The 18,979-nt window shown below is 31.6% G+C and overlaps 2 protein-coding genes across 2 annotated transcripts in view; one reads left to right on the forward strand and one right to left on the reverse strand.

Annotated features, from left to right (window-relative positions):
• LOC143206791 (odorant receptor 49b) overlaps positions 1-12,127 on the forward strand; it is a 67,075-nt gene extending 54,948 nt beyond the window's left edge. Inside the window, exon 7 of the mRNA XM_076419545.1 lies at positions 12,011-12,127. Coding sequence (XP_076275660.1) covers positions 12,011-12,019 — 9 coding nt within the window. The 3' untranslated portion in view covers positions 12,020-12,127. The remainder of the gene's footprint in view (positions 1-12,010) is intronic.
• The window catches only part of Gyc32E (Guanylyl cyclase at 32E), a 330,290-nt gene continuing 311,585 nt past the window's right edge, over positions 275-18,979 (reverse strand). The window contains exons 16-24 of the mRNA XM_076419392.1: positions 16,607-16,798; positions 16,385-16,554; positions 12,388-12,536; positions 10,832-11,024; positions 8,446-8,620; positions 7,595-7,785; positions 1,853-1,967; positions 1,653-1,798; positions 275-539 (exon numbers count right to left, since the gene is read on the reverse strand). Coding sequence (XP_076275507.1) covers positions 390-539; positions 1,653-1,798; positions 1,853-1,967; positions 7,595-7,785; positions 8,446-8,620; positions 10,832-11,024; positions 12,388-12,536; positions 16,385-16,554; positions 16,607-16,798 — 1,481 coding nt within the window. The 3' untranslated portion in view covers positions 275-389. The remainder of the gene's footprint in view (positions 540-1,652; positions 1,799-1,852; positions 1,968-7,594; positions 7,786-8,445; positions 8,621-10,831; positions 11,025-12,387; positions 12,537-16,384; positions 16,555-16,606; positions 16,799-18,979) is intronic.

The following is an 18,979-nucleotide window of genomic DNA, read 5'->3' on the forward strand; positions in this document are numbered from 1 at the left end:
ATAGACGAAGTTTATTCCTATATCCAATATTTTAAAATATCATTTCCCATTTTACTTCAATTAATATAAATATAGTATAAATATTATTTGAAATAAAACAGAAAAATATTCAAATGTAACTAATAATCTAAAATTAAAAAAATAGCATAACTAATACTGAAGTTTCAAGGGTTTTGGGATGTAATAAGATTGTAATAGAGCTAACATTTTTTCAACCATTCGGCTAAAATTCATTCATTCCAAAATAAAGTAATTAACGTTTTAATTCGAAATTTAGGTGATTAAGTGCGTTATGTCCATGTTATTACTTTTTCGCAGGCGTGTATTGTTAATGTTTACAACTCTTGACATAAAACAATTGACATAATACTGATATAAGTTTATATTGTTTAGAATTTATAAGAAAACTCATTATTTGAGGTAAATGTAATGGTGGGGGCTGACCGGGGATTATCTTGCAATGCATTATGAATTGAAGGCCTCACTCTTCTTTGATTGATTGCGGACCCGTAGCGTCGGCAACCGTGCTGTACAGTCTCCTTAAAAGAGAAATAAATTAAAATTATGGAATGGCGAATGCGCTTGTATTTTGAAGATATTAAAACAGGCATTTTAATTAAATTTTAATATTCTATACTTAATTATTATTTAATGTTCAGTATCATATATAGATATCACATACGTCACATTATTACTTTTAGTTAGTATAGAAGTTATTGTGTACGTTTCCTATTGTAGGAAAGTAATTTTGAATGAGTTAAAATGATAATTAAAATAAAATAAATGAAATATAAATATGTGACATTTGTGGTACAATTACCATACAATGATAATATACGACTGTTCTGAACAGATAGTTATACTGATATGATAAAGATGGAAAATTAGGAGCAGATCTATCGATATGCAGATATGCTTCAGTCAAATATTGTATAATACATGTAAAGCATACTTAAAACTACAAGTTTCGTTTGAGCCTTCTTGAGCCTCTTCTTAACCAGCTGGGGATTACTAGGACAGGATCTACTGTATAGCGAGTGAAAAAAAAAAACCACGATACTCGGCATTAAGCCTATCGACTCATTAGTAAATAATTTTGAGATCATCTAGAAGACATCTCGTCTTATTCACCTGGTTGCTGATGTGACTAGGATTATTTTCCTTCTCGGATTTTGCGCTCTTGCCTTATGGGCAATCACATTTATAGACAATTACAAACATCAATTTACAACTATAGCCTGGAGGATTTAGAACACACGACTTTCGAAACAGCACCGTCCTGTAGTCTTGATCATTGCGCCAATCAAGCCGGCAAACTCAAAAAAGTTATTTAAAAAAATAATCTGATAAGAGGCCTCTACTATTGCCACAAATTCCACTTAACAGAAAAGTTCTACCCTATCTATCGTTTATATTGGTACCACAGTCTAGCTTAGCAATACAATTTTGAGGAAACTTAAAGATATACCGATTATGGAACAGATAAAAGAAGTGCCGCGTCCCGCCAGTGTACTTTTGATGGAAGTGTGAATATAATCAATAGTTACAAAAACTCTTAAGAATCAATAATTACAAAAAAGTTTTGAAAGCACATGCCAAATAATTTTCTTTTCGACTAATTTACATTGTTAATTACAAACAACTTTACTTACATCACTACAATAAGCTCTTTTAGCTCTTTGATGCAGTCTTGATATGGACGCCGGGGAATATCTGTGTCTTGAATTATTAAATACCATTGATTCCTTGTTAGAATACTTGTCTGGTCGTTGTAGGAGATCTGGAGTTTCACATATACCTGTCGCGTTAAACCAAACTTTGGAAAATATATGAATATGGTGCAAAAACTTACGTTCTGAACTTATACTATTAAACAGGGTAGAACCGACCAGTTCTTCCTTTAGTCGGGTTAGTCGTCTACTCGGATCTTCATCTAACAACCAATAAGTGTACATTTCACCCTTACCCTGTAATGATGTAAGATTTATTAATTAAATATGCAATTAAATTGAAATGATTGTTTGGCATTTGAATGTGTGAAATGATTTTTAATTACATCTATATACGTATAAAATTGATTCGTTAGTCTCGCTAAAACTCGAGAACGGCTGGACCGATTTGGATAATTTTGGTCTTGAATTATTTGTGGAAGCCCAGGGAAGGTTTAAAATGTGAATAAGTATGAAAATGCTCGAAATTAAATAAAAACAAAATTGTTGTTTTTTCTTTGATGTCGAAGATCGAATTCGACAATCTACGTGCACGAGAGCTTTCTTAACTTCGGTGATCCTTTGTGATAGTGGCATTTCAAATTATGTACTATTTTTTTTGTTGATTTTTTGTGATAGTGACACTTTACTGCGAGTGTGCGAGAACGTTTCTTACTTTAATTAATTACAATTTACGATGCCGAGGAGAAGATGACCTGACTTAGGTCGTCGAAGTTAATAAAATGTGGGAAGAGCTACCTCACGTGCTAACCGCACTGATGACCAGGGAGAGACAGATCAAGATAGTCCTATTGCTAGATATGCTTAGAATGCAATCAGTTCGTGCACATCAAACACAACAACAGCGAGCACGACATAATGAAATTGAGCGATTCCGCAGACACAGTTCTCCTGTGGTCCTGGAACGAGCTGCATTTCACTATGATGCCGTAATAGATTATTGTGCCGACAAATCGGTAACAATTGGGAAAATGACAATAATTTGTAAATATTGCAAGGCGTTAAAATACAGTGGTTAATCTACTGAATTATGTTGTGCTGGAGGCAAAGTAAAATTACCACAATGGTTCCCACCACCAGATCTTTTACGCTCTTTAGTTTCTGGGATTGGAAATGATCCTAAGAACTTCTTGGCCAATATTCAGAAATATAACGGCTGTTTTCCAGATGACATCATTTGGCGCTACACATATTACACAGGACAATTTCATGTCTACTTTCCTACAGTTGACCCAAAATTGCATGCAATTGTTACCAAACACATGATACATGGACCTTGCGGAGTTTTCAACTACAATTCATCCTGCATAGTTGACGGCCAGTATTCCAAGCGATACCCAAGAGACCTGATTGCTGAAACCATAACGGGAAATGATGGATATCCATTGTATCGTAGGCGATCAGTTGCGGACATTGGACGATCGGTAGTTGTGAAGGTAAGAGGACAAAATGTTGATGTAGACAATCGTTGGATCGTGCCACACTCAAGCTTTTGAGGCTCACATCAATGTGGAATATTGTAACTCTGGGAAGTCGATAAAGTACATATGTAAATATGTTAACAAAGGTAGCGATATGGTCATCTCCTCTGTAACCAATGCAAATGACGAAATATCACAGTACCAGATGGGTCGCTATGTAAGTAGCAACGAAGCAATTTGGCGTATCTTTTCATTTGCGACCCATAAAACCCATACAGTAGTCCTTTTACAAAATGGTCAAGAGGAAAAAAGTCGAGGATTCGAGATTGTGGAAGATCTCAATGCGACCATTCAGAATTTTCTTCCGGGACGGTTGGTTTCCTTCAAATCTGCCGACACCGTTATGAACCAGGACGACGTAGTCAATTATCCCACGGAGTTTTTAAATTCACTGGAATTGCCTGGATTACCACCTCACAATTTGAAGTTAAAAGTATGATCAGTTGTCATCATGCAGCGTTACATTAATCAACCTCGACTGTGCAATGGAACAAGACTGGCTGTGAAAAAGATGATGAATAACGTCATTGAGGCAACAATCATAACGGGGAAAATACAAAGGAGAAGATGTTTTGATCCCGCGTATACCGATGATTCCAACGGATGTATCATTCTATTTTAAACGTTCACAATTTCCAGTACCTCTGGCCTTTGCGATGACCATAAATAAATCTCAAGGCCAGTCGTTAGATGTTTGCGGAATCAACTTGAAGTTTCCGTTTCGCGCATGGACAATCATACGTCGCTTGTTCGCGAGTCGGAAAAACGTCATCTTTGTTTATTTACGCACCACAAAACAAAACAAAAAATATAGTCTATCAGAAAGCTATAAATTGATTAACAAACTGTATCATAACTATGTGTGTTTGTAAATATATAATTGAAACCTTATAAATAGCCATTATTTCAGGAAAACGTTTTTAAGTATGAAACATCATGTGTAATTAATCGAGAGTAATAATAAAAATTTATTCATACCGTGCATTTTTTTATTAATTACGGATTATTAGGTCTTTTGTTTATCAACTGAGACAGTACGAAGTCTGCCGGGTCAGCTAGTATTCAATATATATAGATTAGGAATAGAAAGAAATACAAAACATTGTCCGATAGAAGTGTTTCTTATAAAACCTACTTTCAAATGTAGGCGGAAATAATTTTAACATACGGATCTTGAGCATAATCCAACACGGTGATCGAGGATAGAGAAATACGAATTCCTCTCCCTAGTGTTGTGATTAGGAAAAATTACACTAAGAGATAATGATACCTAGGGTTCTCTTAAAACGTTTATTTGTCAAATAATATTTAGTGCTGTCTGTGGCTATATCATGCAAGTGGTCAACACAAGATTTTGTGGCAGTTTGGATTAAAAAGAAGTAACATTTGTAAAATCTGCATCCCAAGATCAGGATACCAAGGTCTAAATATATAGTAAAAGTGTTCAGTAAATAAATCTCGAAAGTTCATCTCTTCGTAAAACCTTACTATAATCTAAACTAAAATTGAAAATTGAGTTAAAGTCGCTATCCCAACTAACAGCATTATTTTCATTCCTAAAAGAAAATCTCTAGATCTTCTAAAATTTGCATAATTATCTCTGTCAGTTGGTCCCTATATTCCCTTATTTCTAAAATATTTCTAGAAGGTGTTGGCATCCTTCTCCACGAATCGTTACTGTTTGAAGATGCAAGATTTCAAATAGATTACGAAGCAATCGCCTCTAGGTTCCATGTATATGATCTTTTCACCATTCACTTCACATTAATTCGTTTTATTTCAACATGTCGCTTCTCTCTTCTTTCAGCTACCACATTAATTTATTATTGGTAGTGACGTCAACACCGATCTTTTACATTGAAGGTCAATAATAACAATCCAGAAAAAGTCATTTCCAAATATATCGATACCATCAATCTTCACCTTTTGAACACTGGCTTTCCTACACATCTGTACCTTATGTCAGTAATTCCCTTCAGTCTGGACCTGTCATATATTCTCTACCCTTGTATCTTTGTCATCATTGAGTACTATCATTGTGGAGTACTATCATTCTAGGCTAACTTTTCGTTAACCACAATACCTATAATTTTCTTGAAAATTATTCCATTATGTTCCATACCAATTTACTAATAATTATTGACGTTTATTTATTGACGATAATTATTGACGGTTTTATAAGAATCTGGGTCTCTCCTTACGCATGCCTTGCGTACTGGGAATGCGGCTTCCTTCAGGGTTATTTTTCGATTTAAGCAATAGATTCTTATTGTCTTTCCTACAGTAAAACCCACCATTAGCACATCGCTACACCACAATGTTTTTGATGGAGTCAATAATTATATGATGTCTGTTTTATTATGGCTTTCCAAGCCCGTTCAGACAGCTCCGTTTCCATCTTCCCAACACTTGAAATTGTTGTATCTGAAGAATTAATCACAGCCTCACCACTTTCAACATCGTCAAGTTATTGGTTCAATTTGCGGGTTACAGAATAGCATTAGACTGTTTTTAGATGATATATTAATTTACTGCTCAGTCCACTCATCCACAAACGGTGGAAAACTTTTTCTGGGATCTGGATCTTTCTGGTATTGTCATTTTCTGCTTCAATATTAACAACTACTTTCTAAATATCTTCCTCTAAATATAGACTTATGGAGATTGCGTTACCGTAGTTGAGTCCATAAATTTAAATTTATAAAATACGTAGACAGCCTGAAGTTTTTATGAATAATGTTGAATTATGATTTGTTACTCATGTTATGTTTACTCATTTTAGCTTATGGGGTACTTCTTCATATCAAATTATTTTTTATTATCTACTGATTAAATTCATAAGACTGAAACTGACTAGCTCCTATTACTATCTGAAGCAGGGGTATATATAGTTCATCTAACTAATGTATCTGATTGCACATATGCTAATTTGTTTGAATCGAAATTGTAATCGTTGAATTGTTTTGTGCGTTGTTGAAGTTTTTACATCTGTTAAGTGCATGTAGTTTTATTAACAATATTTCGAAAATGCGAAGGAAACTAGCCTAATATAACTGTTAAATTCGATGGTTTTAAAATTTCCCTACGTAAAATAATAGTTTTAGAACTATATGGTGATACTCCGACACATTACAATTGTAATTCAATAATTTAAAAGTAGTGATTTTTATGTCAATGATAAAGAAGGTCTGGAGGATGAAAAATATTCGAAGACAATTTATTTCAAGATTTATTGAATGAAAATGCAGCTCAAACTTACAGACTTTTTGAGAACTTTCAGGCTAGCTTAGCAATCAAAATGAGGGAAAAAGACTAGTTCACGAATTGACTGAATAACGATATTATTTCTATTCGTTTTAATATGGCGGATTTATTGGTTGTCAAGTCAAAAAAAAAATAGCTTTTTATAGCGACAATTTTAAGCGCAATACGTCACCCAAGCGGAATATTCATGACCAAAAGTATTGATATGCATATGGTGGCATCAGCAAGATGTAGTGATATCTATGAAAGTCAATTGAACATATTAAACGACATGTTGTCGCAAAAAAACCAGCAACAGTGATTAACAGACGTATTCAACCTCTTGTATAACAGCGCTTGGACACACGCTGTAAAAGTTGTAAAGAATACCCTGTTTTAGGTCGAATGAGAAGTTTTATCGTAACCATTGTTCTTACCAAACATGGCATCTTCTGTTTAACACTTGTTCAGATCGATGCAGCATGGCTTAGCTGGCATACGGTTTTGGACTACTGAAGAAGTGCGAAAATGCATCAACGATTGAATCGCAGCCAAACCAAAGCTATTGTAGGAAAATTGTAAAAAATGACAGAAATTATTTTGATTAATATATATTATATTTATATACACATATGTGAGAAAATAACCAAAATACTTGTCTTAAATTATTGACAACTATTTTTACGATTGAGATATATATGCAGATTTTACACTTTTAATCCATATTTGTACTATTTTAACTAAGTATTTTTCACAATGCTAGGATCAGAGATATTAATTGTAGGGGATAACAGTCGTTTGATTTAGGCAGCTTTTAATCTACAACAATATAAGATAAAAAAGAAAAATTTGATCCATATATATTCTAGTTTGCAGATTATGTGGTTATATAGCAAGGCCTACTTAACATATTTTGCAGTTACGGTTATAATAGTACACAGTAGTACAGTAGTTGTCACTATCAACCATGATACAAATGATTCTTGAATGAAAAAAGAATGAATGAAAGAAATGAATGAAAAAAGAGAAGGTATTTCAATTTAATTCGAATTTTATTTTATTACACATTACTTTCGATTTTTTTAAAACAGTTATGTAAGTTGGAATATATTTTATTTATTGATTCAAAATATATATTACCTTAACATTAACAACACCTCGATCCTCACATATATAACCTCCAAGTTGTTGTAGTAGCTTAAAGGTAGCATGGGATATGTGTACTTTTGATGCTTCACCTGAGCTTTCCATTCTAGATGCTGTATTAACGGTATCGCCAAAGAGACAATATCTCGGCATTTTTAAGCCAACCACTCCAGCTACCACATGACCTACATAGCAAATATTAATTTAATTATAAAATAATATATTACTAATAATTGAAGAACGGTATATTAAGAATGCACTTATAATGCACTTTTATATGACATAAATTACATTGGGTGAGTGAAAACAATTTTCTTATCTAAAATTCAAATACAATTCAATAGTTTTGATCAATAATATTTAGGCACTTTTTAGGCCACCTATTGGAGATTATCGTCATGTGATAATTATAATAACATCTGAGAGATTAACGTAACAACTAAGAAGCAAATCACGATGGTAATGCATATCCTTTGTATTCGTTTTATTGGATTTGTAGATATTGTAGAAATGTATCCTCAAATAATAAGTATATCGTTAAAATGGGAAAAATTGGAGCGGCTTCCACGATTGATTTTATCCCTCTCAAAATTCGGTATATTGTCGATATCCAGGCCTGCTTTACTTCTACATTTTTTGGCGCTAGACCTTACAAAAACGAGAATGTTTTTATTGGTCAATATTCACCTCTTTTAATTACAAAACCTGTGAAAGATTGCATTGAAACATTGCATGAGTCCATAAAAAGTGCCACCAATTTTATAAAAATGTATTAACCTAATCTAAAAGCGCCATCTTTTGTCAAACAGTGAAACTAACGTGACATTCTAGGCTGAGTAACATACCTGAGTGTATTCCTATCCGTAATTTGAACACGTCACCTGGTTTGTGTTTTATTTCAAATTTCTGGATTTTTTTCAAGAGGTGGAGAGCCATCGATGCTACCTCACCTGCATGTCGGTTACCGTTCCTTATAGGTAAGCCACTGACAACCATGTAAGCATCACCAATTGTTTCTACCTTAAATATGAAATCGGTGAAGATTTATAGTTCAATACTTTTTCAAATTACGAACTTGCGCATTTATAAATAATTTCTTCTCAAGTATTGTTGTTTACACAAGTCTGTTTAAAAATAGTGACTAGTTTAAATTAGAAACTAGTGGCTTATGGCCTAAAATGAATATTTCAGGTAATGCGTTTTGCCATAGAGTTGCTCTAACTCTCTGGCGGTTACAGAAATTAGGTTGGTCAAGCTGCAGTTTCTACATTTCTGGCTTATGGTATAATCTAAGAAATATGTTATAGTGCTTATTGTAGTAAGTAAAGATAATACGCTTACTAGATTCAGCAACTAAGCGATAAAATTAAATGTACCACACAACATTCAAAAAGTGGAAGGAAATTCGGAGAAGTAATCTCGAATGATGTAGTGAGTTTCTCATGAAGTTCTATAATGACGATACATCACAGGATTTAGTAGCAGTAAGGGACATTTCAGAAACTTACTTTCTTGGTGTCGATCCAAGAATGGACGAATTAAAAAATAGCAATAAAATCATTAAGGTGTAAAGTCGACCAAGTGACTACAGAAATGATCAAGGTCTATGGGGAAGCATTATCACAACGACTTTATGTGCTCTTCACATAATTTTAACAATCGGGGAGTATGCCGTACTCATGGAGAAAACCAATAATTCCTGAAAAAAAAGGATAACCCCTGAAAAAGGACATTGTGGAAACTATAAAGGAGGGCCTCCTATCAATTGTCTAAAAGGTGTTTAATAAGATCATACATATGAGACTTCGCGAAGAAACAAGCCGAAAAGAGCAGAAGGGATTTAAACCTAGTTTGCAGTTAAGATGTTCACGCACAATTCGAGTTTAAGGAGAAACGTGTTAGGTGTGGAAAGAGAGCGATTGTTGTATTTATTGATTTCGTGCTGTTTTGGGCTGTATGCACTAGTTCTCACTTTGACAGCTTTGGAAGCGAAACTTTGAAAAAGAGACATGTCGTTCTATATGATGCTACAAATGGCTTGATCAATCTGATGTTCGCTGATGATAGCAATGTATTCGTCGAAGGAGATGTCGAGGCTTCTAGCAATGTTGCTTAAGAATTAATGAAGAAAGGTATTCACTGAAAAGTATTAACTATTGATAGATCGCTTGTTATTGTGAAACTCAGCGTAGGACTTCAGGAATTTGGTATCAGTAATACAGGAGAAGAGCTATCTATGTGCGAATGGAGAAGAGGACATTTTGCAATCAACATAACATTCGAATGCTTATCTTGCTAAAACTTTAATCATTCCGTAAGTATTCTAATGCGAAGTTTAATCGAAATTGTACATATTTCTTTCACAGATATTATTACAAATGAAGTAATTTGTTTAATAATTTGCGTCGAAAGAATGGTTAGCGGATTCCTCACAGACTTATGTGGGGTCGAGTACCTTTTGAATGGAAGACCCAGTGGGTTTCTCCGGAAATCACATGAGTTAAGACCATGTAAACCTATCTAACAATAGAGGACTAATATTATTCGAGATCTGAACGGTTACGACGATAACTGGGACGAGTGGGTGAAAAATATTTGTCCTGATATAAGTCTTGCGACACTTACCACGGCGTATTACTCGAATCATAATGAAGATAGCAATATCAACTTTTAGACTGTATAAATTAATAAAAGGTACTAAATTATTTATGTTGTCAAAAAATTCATTGGTTCTTTGAAAATCAAGAATTGAAATAATCGGTAGGAAATTAAAATAACCCAGAAATTGAGTTCCGAATATCCTAGTTATACCTGTATTTCATATTATTTCATCCGATAATTTATTTGGAAGTATTTTGGGAAAAAATAATTCAACAAACCGTTCCACAAGACGGCGCTCTTCGTCACACAATAGTATCTTTTGAGGCCCTTATGAAAAAACTGTGTAAAAAGGAATCTGTTACTTCCATAATAAATGTTGGATGTATACATTAGTTTTTGCAATATATGACTCCATTTGTAGAATACATTTACCAGAATATGCTTTATTTTATTTAACAGTATCAAAAATTGACTCGATAAGTTTTTTAGCTTATCATAAAATTTATTCTAGTCATACTAGTTAAAAAAAACAGCGCGAGTCTTTGCATACATATTGCGATATAAGCGAGAAATATGAAACTGCTAGCCATTTCCGTAATTAATTAAACAACTGTAATATTATTATGTTACCTTGTATACATCGTAATGAGATATTATGGAGTCAAAAAGTGTGTATAAATCGTTTAATAAGTCGATGACTTGCAAGGGTGTACTGACAGCTGATAGTTCTGTAAATCCAACAATATCACTAAAATATATCGTCACACAATCAAACGATTCAGCTTCAACTCTCTCGCCTTTTTTCAGTGCATCTGCAACAGATCTAAAAAATCACAATAATGTTAAGAACTATTAAAAACTATTGCAATAAACTGCACACATTATTATTATTTAATATTTACAAGAAATAATTAATTATGTATATATTATATGATAATTGGATGTCAAATTGGTTAAAAATATGTATAAAATTATTTAATAGTGTCTTAATTATGTCTTAGTTATTTAATAATATTATAAAAGAGTAAATAAAATAACATAAAATAATAAATTAATTAATATAAAACAACATATATCTATAATATGTAATTTAATGTAATAATTTAATTATATTTTGTAATATATAAATAAGAATAGGAATAAAGCAATAATATTAATTTACTCAATTCTATCGTATATATTTCATATTGTTTAGTACATTAAATTATTACAAAAGTTGATTAAACTGTAGCTTCGCCTCGATTAAGTTAACTTCAAAAGTAAATAATAAATTCGAAAATAACTTCACTCATATAATCAAAATATTATTAGTGTATTAACTAAAGCTACTCATATTTACAAACTATGTTAATAATTATATAATTTATTAACCAATTATATTAGCAAATTAAAGGATATAATATTGAACTATTAGTAATTGATAATTATTTATAATTGATAATATAACTATTAGTAATTGATAAATATTATACAAAATACGTAATACTATAAAATATATATTAATATAAAATTGTTATTAGTATAAAATAATTAAAATATTGTGATATTTGAAAATTAAACATAAGCGATGAATTAGAACATAGGGCGTGTTATTTGTTTATTGTGAAAGTGTTATTTCGGTATTAACAACATAATCGCGGTTCACATACGGCGCAACGTTGTGAAAAGAGAGGTTATCATTAAACTTTTGCAAAGAAAACTGAATTATATTAATTCTAAACATTGTTAAATGTATGAAAAATTATTTCAACTTATTAATAATTTAATAAACTATTAATTTTTTAACAGAATTTTATTTTTATCTTACAGGTTACTTAACAGGTCTTGTTGAATCGTGACGTTTTGATATTCCAAGCTCATTTATAGTGACACAGAGACAACCTCGAAAGAATGACTGATATGAGTTTGGACCTATTTTATTTGCCGTAATGCTGTTACTGATTTCAATTTTGCATTTAATACCATACCATAAATTTTGATTAAATAATAATAAACTAATAAACTGTTAAGCTGATTAACAACTATTAATTAGTCTGGCGATAAATATAATTCTATTAATAATAAAAATTATTTTATTTACTAAAATTAATCTAATTCTAATAATTATAGTAGGACAACTATATTATCAAAGTAAATCCAAATTATGTGTTTATACGATGTGACAGTTAACATACTCGTTTACTTACTTAGGAAGCATTCTGTAAAGTAAAGCATCTGTTTTCTTTTTTTCCTCGGTGAGTTGGTTAGTCCTTTCTTGAACCAGGCCCTCTAAATTGTAGGCATACTTCTCCATGATTGACAACATATTGTCGAAAATATTAGGTTTAAGGCCAGCCTGGAAATAAAATGTCAATAAATAGTACGTCAGAAATTATGAAGTTACTGGACAAAAACATAGTATTTCTATAATTTTTTTAACATATGTTACATAAAATTAGTCAACAAGGCCTGCATATTTTATTACATATTATTCTTTCACACCTTTTACAATTTAGTGAATTGTATAAGTTATGTTGTATATATTGAATAAGGTGGAGGGCAGTTATGTCAGATTTAGTTAATAGATGACTTTGAAGTCACATATTTTTAGTAATACTAATTCAAGGACGCCATACTGTAGTAGATCGATAATTTGCCTTAGGTTATTTGCTAAGTTATGGTTATTTCTCTACATACTTGTTAATTCGATACATATTTTTGTGAAAACTTAAGGAAATTTGGTAAAAACAATGGTTTCTTTTTAACAAATTGAGTTTATGTATATATATGAAACTCAGTGATTATCTGTCTGTTTGTTCAACAGAGAAATAGAGATTTAACTTTATAGGAAATTTTGGGGAAATGTTTCGCGACGTCTAACATATAAACATCGCTACTTTTAACTTATTACTAGTTTAAATCGCTATGCTATAAGACGCGACCGGATCTGTTTGGCTCACTTCGATTCTATAGTGCTATTGTTTATTTCGTTCGGGCGCCATTGTCACTGTACCTAACCTAAAGAACAGTGAATTTAGATTTTTATAACTTTTAAACATTAAGTTGTTAGTTTATCAGTATATAAAAGTCGGTAGTACAATAAGTAAAGTGAATTTTCGATCTAGGAAGTGTTGTATACCCGGGTGCACAGATAGTAAAGAAATGCAGAGTCGTTTTACTTCGAAAAGTATTTGACTGTCTGGTTGAAAAAATGGTTGATAATATTGTAAATCCAAAACAGTCTGGATTAAGCATAAAAGAAATTTATAATCGTCACATCATGTTTGATTGTTGTAAGTTGGGGTAAATTTATTCATATTAATAATCATAAAAAAACAAATATTTATTTTTTATTTTAGAAATGAATCCCTTTCTGAAAGAAGCTACGGAAACGGTCACATACTTTTATCCTTGGATCAATTATTTAATAGTTTAAATCCATTAAAATAATAGTTCTTGAATGCAAACCTTTTAAAAGGGAAGATTAACCGAAGTTCAATGCATTAGGAATTTTGATACAGCCATTCAGGCATTTAATTTGTGTTGTCTAAGTAAGAATAAATTTGTTAAAGCGCCATGAATTAAAAATTAAATAACTACATCGAGGGGTTCATTTCATTAAAAAAATTTGGAACTGTTAGAGTTCATGGATTCACATCCATTCAATCATATCCTTCGGCTAGTATGGTTGACAAATCATTTAAAGTGCTTATCATAAGTTAATTTTGTTTATTTCATTCGTATTTAGGAAATTGTGAAGATGATTAATTCCATACTAACGGGGACATATTACCAGGAACTGAGAAACTGTAACTTAGCTTTGTGTAAAACAGGTAAACAGAGAAATAAACAGGGAAAGACTCAAAGTGTGTTTTCAGCCTCAGAAAAAAGCCTGAAATCTAATAGATCCTATTAAATTGATGGCAGTAAACAAATTTGAAAAAAGGGAAAAGACAGAAGAGATATATTTTTTTCTTGTTTATGATTATATATATATATATATATATATATATATATATATATATATATATACCTATATATATATATATATATATACATATATATATATATATATATACATATATATACATATATATATATATATATATATATATATATATATGTATATATATATATATTTAATTATACTTTACAGGTATATTTATTTTTATACATAATTTATATTTTTACAGATTACATATATATTATTCATGGATGTTTATTTAATATATTTATTTCAGAAATTAAATTGTTTTTATTATTAAACTAGCGACCCGCCCCGGCTTCACACGGGTGCAATGCTGATACTAAATTAAATACACTACAGAAAAAATATGAACGTTGTATATAAAAACAGAGCGGCCCGCTCCGACTTTGCACGGGCATAAAATATATATGCCTATGTCACTCAATGAAAACATGATTAAAATCGATCCAGTATTTTTGGTTCATTCATTACTGCCCTTGGCCTGCACGCATTAAATTTGAAGTAAAACGATTCCTCTTCCCCTATACTTACTATGAAGATTTCCTGCTATCTTTGGAATATCTAAATTCATACAATTTTTATTACATTACACATTTTTAAACGCAAATTTTAAATTTGTAATATCTCCGAAAATATTTGTTTAATTTACATGCTGTAAGGAACCATATTGATCTATATTAATTGCACACTGTATTTAAGGTACTTAATTCGATAAGGATTAATACCGTATTGCTTAAAATAGCTTCGTAAATAAGCCATTTTCTCACGTAAAAAGTAAACAATAAAAATGGTTAATGTGGGTTATCGGTAAAAGATAAACATATACCATCGCGGACTTTTTTGTAGACCTTTTTATGTTGTACAATACTGTAGTACATTAATTTGATCTAACCCGTAGGGTTAGGCAGCGTTTTTGCTAATTGCTAAATAAGCCTAAAAAAATAGGTTAATTTACGACATCACGTTAGAAACCTCTAAAATTAGTAATGTTGCCTTAGTATATTATGCATGTATTATACATATGAACCTTCCTCTTGAATCACTCTATCTATTGAAAAAAACCGCATCAAAATCCGTTGCGTAGTTTTAAAGATTTAAGCGCACATAGGGATATAGGGACAGAAAAGGCGACTTTGTTTTATACTATGTAGTGATTTTTATTGCTCAATTAAACGCGATGCCAGGGCTGTCATATGCCAAACTTTAAGAGCCAATCAAATGTCTTCACAGCAAAATGTTTTTCTTACAGGTGCCTTAATGGTGATTCAAATTAACCAATTAAATTACTTGAATGGCCATTATAACCTCATCTGGGTGTTGGACAAAGCAAAACTTTTCTCCGGAGACCCCTGTTAGAGAGTTTTCTCTCTTTTACTGAATTGAATGTTGAATATTATTAATAACATATTTATTTGAGAGAGATACCAAGGAAACGCATCAATAATGTGTGAATATACATAAGTGAATCGATGCAGTTACTTCAATAATAAAATATGAAATATTTTATTTCAATTTTAATTTGTTTCTTTTTGTGTTAATGTTACAGGTACTTACCGTGTCACTTTTATTTATATTATTTTAACATATTTGGTGAAAAAAGGTATATCAATACATTTGAGTAACACAACAAGTAACCATTTTGTCCAATTTAAAATTAAGTTTTTTAACTTTCAATCCCACTAATATTTGTAATTGTAATCATTTTATGATGCATTTTTTTTTGAAGAGAAACAATATTGGTAACTAATTTTACTCCTTCAATGAAATACAAGAATGTATACCATAGTAATTCATTCCATTCAGAAATACCTGAAATTAGCATGCTGAAGTTATTGGCCATAAACTGCGAAGAGGGTTCGTTGAATGGCTTATTCAACATCAACAATTTTGGAAGCAATTTTTTTACATCATACTACTTGTGAAACAATTTAATGACTGCATGAAACAGATTTTAGTTATATGTTCTCTCAATAATCCTTGGTAATCGAAACTAAAAAACATGAGAAACGTCTACAAAATCGTATAAATTTGTCATCAAAGTGGATTTTAGCGATACACTGGCCATGTATATACTGCCATACATAACACTACTATATGTATTTAACTATTATTACATAAAGCATTATTATATACGTAATATAAAATAATAGTTAAAAAACATTTCAATGCAATCCATTGCAATAATAAATATTTTAAATGAAAAAATGCCCACTTACCTGCATTTCTTTTAATCTAACACGGACGTAACGTATATCTGGACGCTGTTCAGGTTGTTCGTGCCAACAGGCCTTTAGACAATTTATTATATATTTTGGCACTCTTAGACCCTCTAAGGATGGCCGAAACGGAACGTCAGGATTTTCTTTGATAACTTCTTTGATAATAGCTGAAATAAAATCGTTGTTAATTATATATTTAGCCTAGATAATTATTTTTACCAGTCGGCTCCATAGCTACATCACCCCAAGGTCCCGATCGACCAATAATTTCATACAAAACAATGCCGAATGAATAAACATCTCCTTTTTGGGTGCCTCTGTCCGGTGGTGATTGCATTCTTAATAATTCGGGTGCCCTCCAGAGCATACTCTTCATTTCTTTAATGGCAAAATTTGGATCGTCTTGCCCACCTATAACAACGTAATAACATTAACAATATAACAACGTAATAACGTCAATAACATTACAGTTCAATTTTTAGTTAAATGTGTTATAGATTTTTGTTAGCTGACTAGAACATGAAGATTTTTGTCATCTAAATAGAAGGATGTAGATTTATTATTATTTTTTAAATAAGTGTAAATAATGGCATTTGAATATATTTTTTGTAAGGTATAAAAAAATTATATTTCTCTTTTTTATTATACCAACTGTAAAATTATATTAACGTTGTAACTATGGTAAAATTAAAGCTTTCTCAAGGATAATAGCTTTGAAGGTTTATTTTACGGGAATATATAATTAAGTTTAATTAACCTTCAACTTTAGAATAAAATAATTGCCTAATTTTTTTTTGCTTTATGGGTTAAAATACTTACATCATAAGTAATACCCATAATACCTAAAACCATAAAATACTAAGATTGCGAATTAATTTGTGTTGTAGTGTATATCACAGTTTTGTGTATGTTGCGGGCTACAGGAGTTTAAAAATGTATCGAATATGGCAGCAATATGGCAAAAGTATACGAAAAAGGTTATGGTGAAAGCTCAAAAATGCTTGAAATTTGGTTGCAACACTATTTAATGCTTAGTTGCTATATTATATAATTGACGCTAAGCTATTTAATGTTTTGGCTTTGGTGGAACATAAATTTAATTGTTCATCAAGACTTCTTCACAACTTACCAACCCCCTAATTCTATACTCTACTGTAATCAATAACTAATTCGATTGAAGCAAGCGATTAAAAAAAATCAAAGTTGACCAATAGGATAGAGGTTGTCTTCCACCACGTCTTCCAAGTGTTGTTAGGCTCCACCTGAAGTTTCCAGTTGGAAGTTTGGAAGCAAGACCTTTATAGCCATAAACTTGTTCAGAACGTTTTGCCTCTCTGAAAATATGGAGATATCTCGTGAACATTTTCGTGCGACGATTGTTTAGGACTAGCGATAAAACCCTATGCTTACCTATTGCGAAGTGTTGGTATAACGAATTTAATAGTAGCCGCTCGAGTCGTAAATTTAATCGTAGTCGTGATATTGAGTCATCTTTGGTCGTTAGTTTGAGGAGTATCAATAACATATTGCATGAAAAGAGACTTATTCACGTTGGATTCCGCATAATTGGAGAAAAGCTCAAAAAGATGCCCGTATTAATTGGTGAAAATATATGATCATGATGTACAATCACGGTGCCTCAAAAGGTGTATAACATCTATAGAAGAGATGAACATTTAATATATGCGTATGAGTTCCAAGCCAGACAAAAATTCACTCTATGGGCTTCAAGATGATCCAAATTCGATAAAAATGATTAATTGAGGCACGGCAACCGTGCCGTTATAACAACGTAGAATGCTGAATTCTGAATAATACACAACCATTTTTTTACCGAAAGCGCTCTAAAATGAAGTGGCAATGAAGAATCGTTGTTCATCATAACAATATAAGCCTCACACGTCGGCTGTAACAACCTATTTAACTGACCCAAGGATTGAATTGATGGGTCATCTTCCATACGGACCTGATTTGGCATCAAATGCCTTTTTTATGGACGCCTAGCAAAAATAGATTTCGGACCAAACGTTTTCCGGTGCTTCACGAAGCCGTTGGTGTATTCAGAAATTATGTTTTGGGGGTACCTTGTATCGGAGTGCAAGAAATGTTACGAAGATTAGTGTATTGATGTTCGTGGAGAATACTTTCAAAATAATGAAACCATTTTCATCAAAAATTACAGAATTTCCATTGTTGGCTCAAAAAATATATAGCAATACTCCTTCATACATATTCAGTGAATGAGCCAAACATTTATGGAGATTTTCTGGGAAAATCTGAGGCGCCAAGGTATTATTCAGACTTTGTCTCGCCCGACTATAATTTGTTCAGCTCTTTATAAGATTCAAAACTTTAAAGCTGACTTCAGAAAAGCTTGAACAAATCACTTGGTTCTATATTTCACTCAGAATTCCCAGAAGTTCTATAATGATGGAATAATGGTTTTACAAAGTTCTACCCAAAAAGTTTATATTTATGTAAAGAAAATAATAGTAACTTTTTGCCTTATGCTTTACCATACTAAAATAATAATTAACTCTAAAGAAATATTAGGATTGTGAATTATTTTTGAGAAATGTGAAAACATGAACT

The sequence above is a fragment of the Rhynchophorus ferrugineus genome, unplaced genomic scaffold, assembly GCF_030347505.1.
Source record: "Rhynchophorus ferrugineus isolate W39M unplaced genomic scaffold, kcgeb_rfMv2 rfM1, whole genome shotgun sequence".
Taxonomy (NCBI): domain Eukaryota; kingdom Metazoa; phylum Arthropoda; class Insecta; order Coleoptera; family Curculionidae; genus Rhynchophorus; species Rhynchophorus ferrugineus.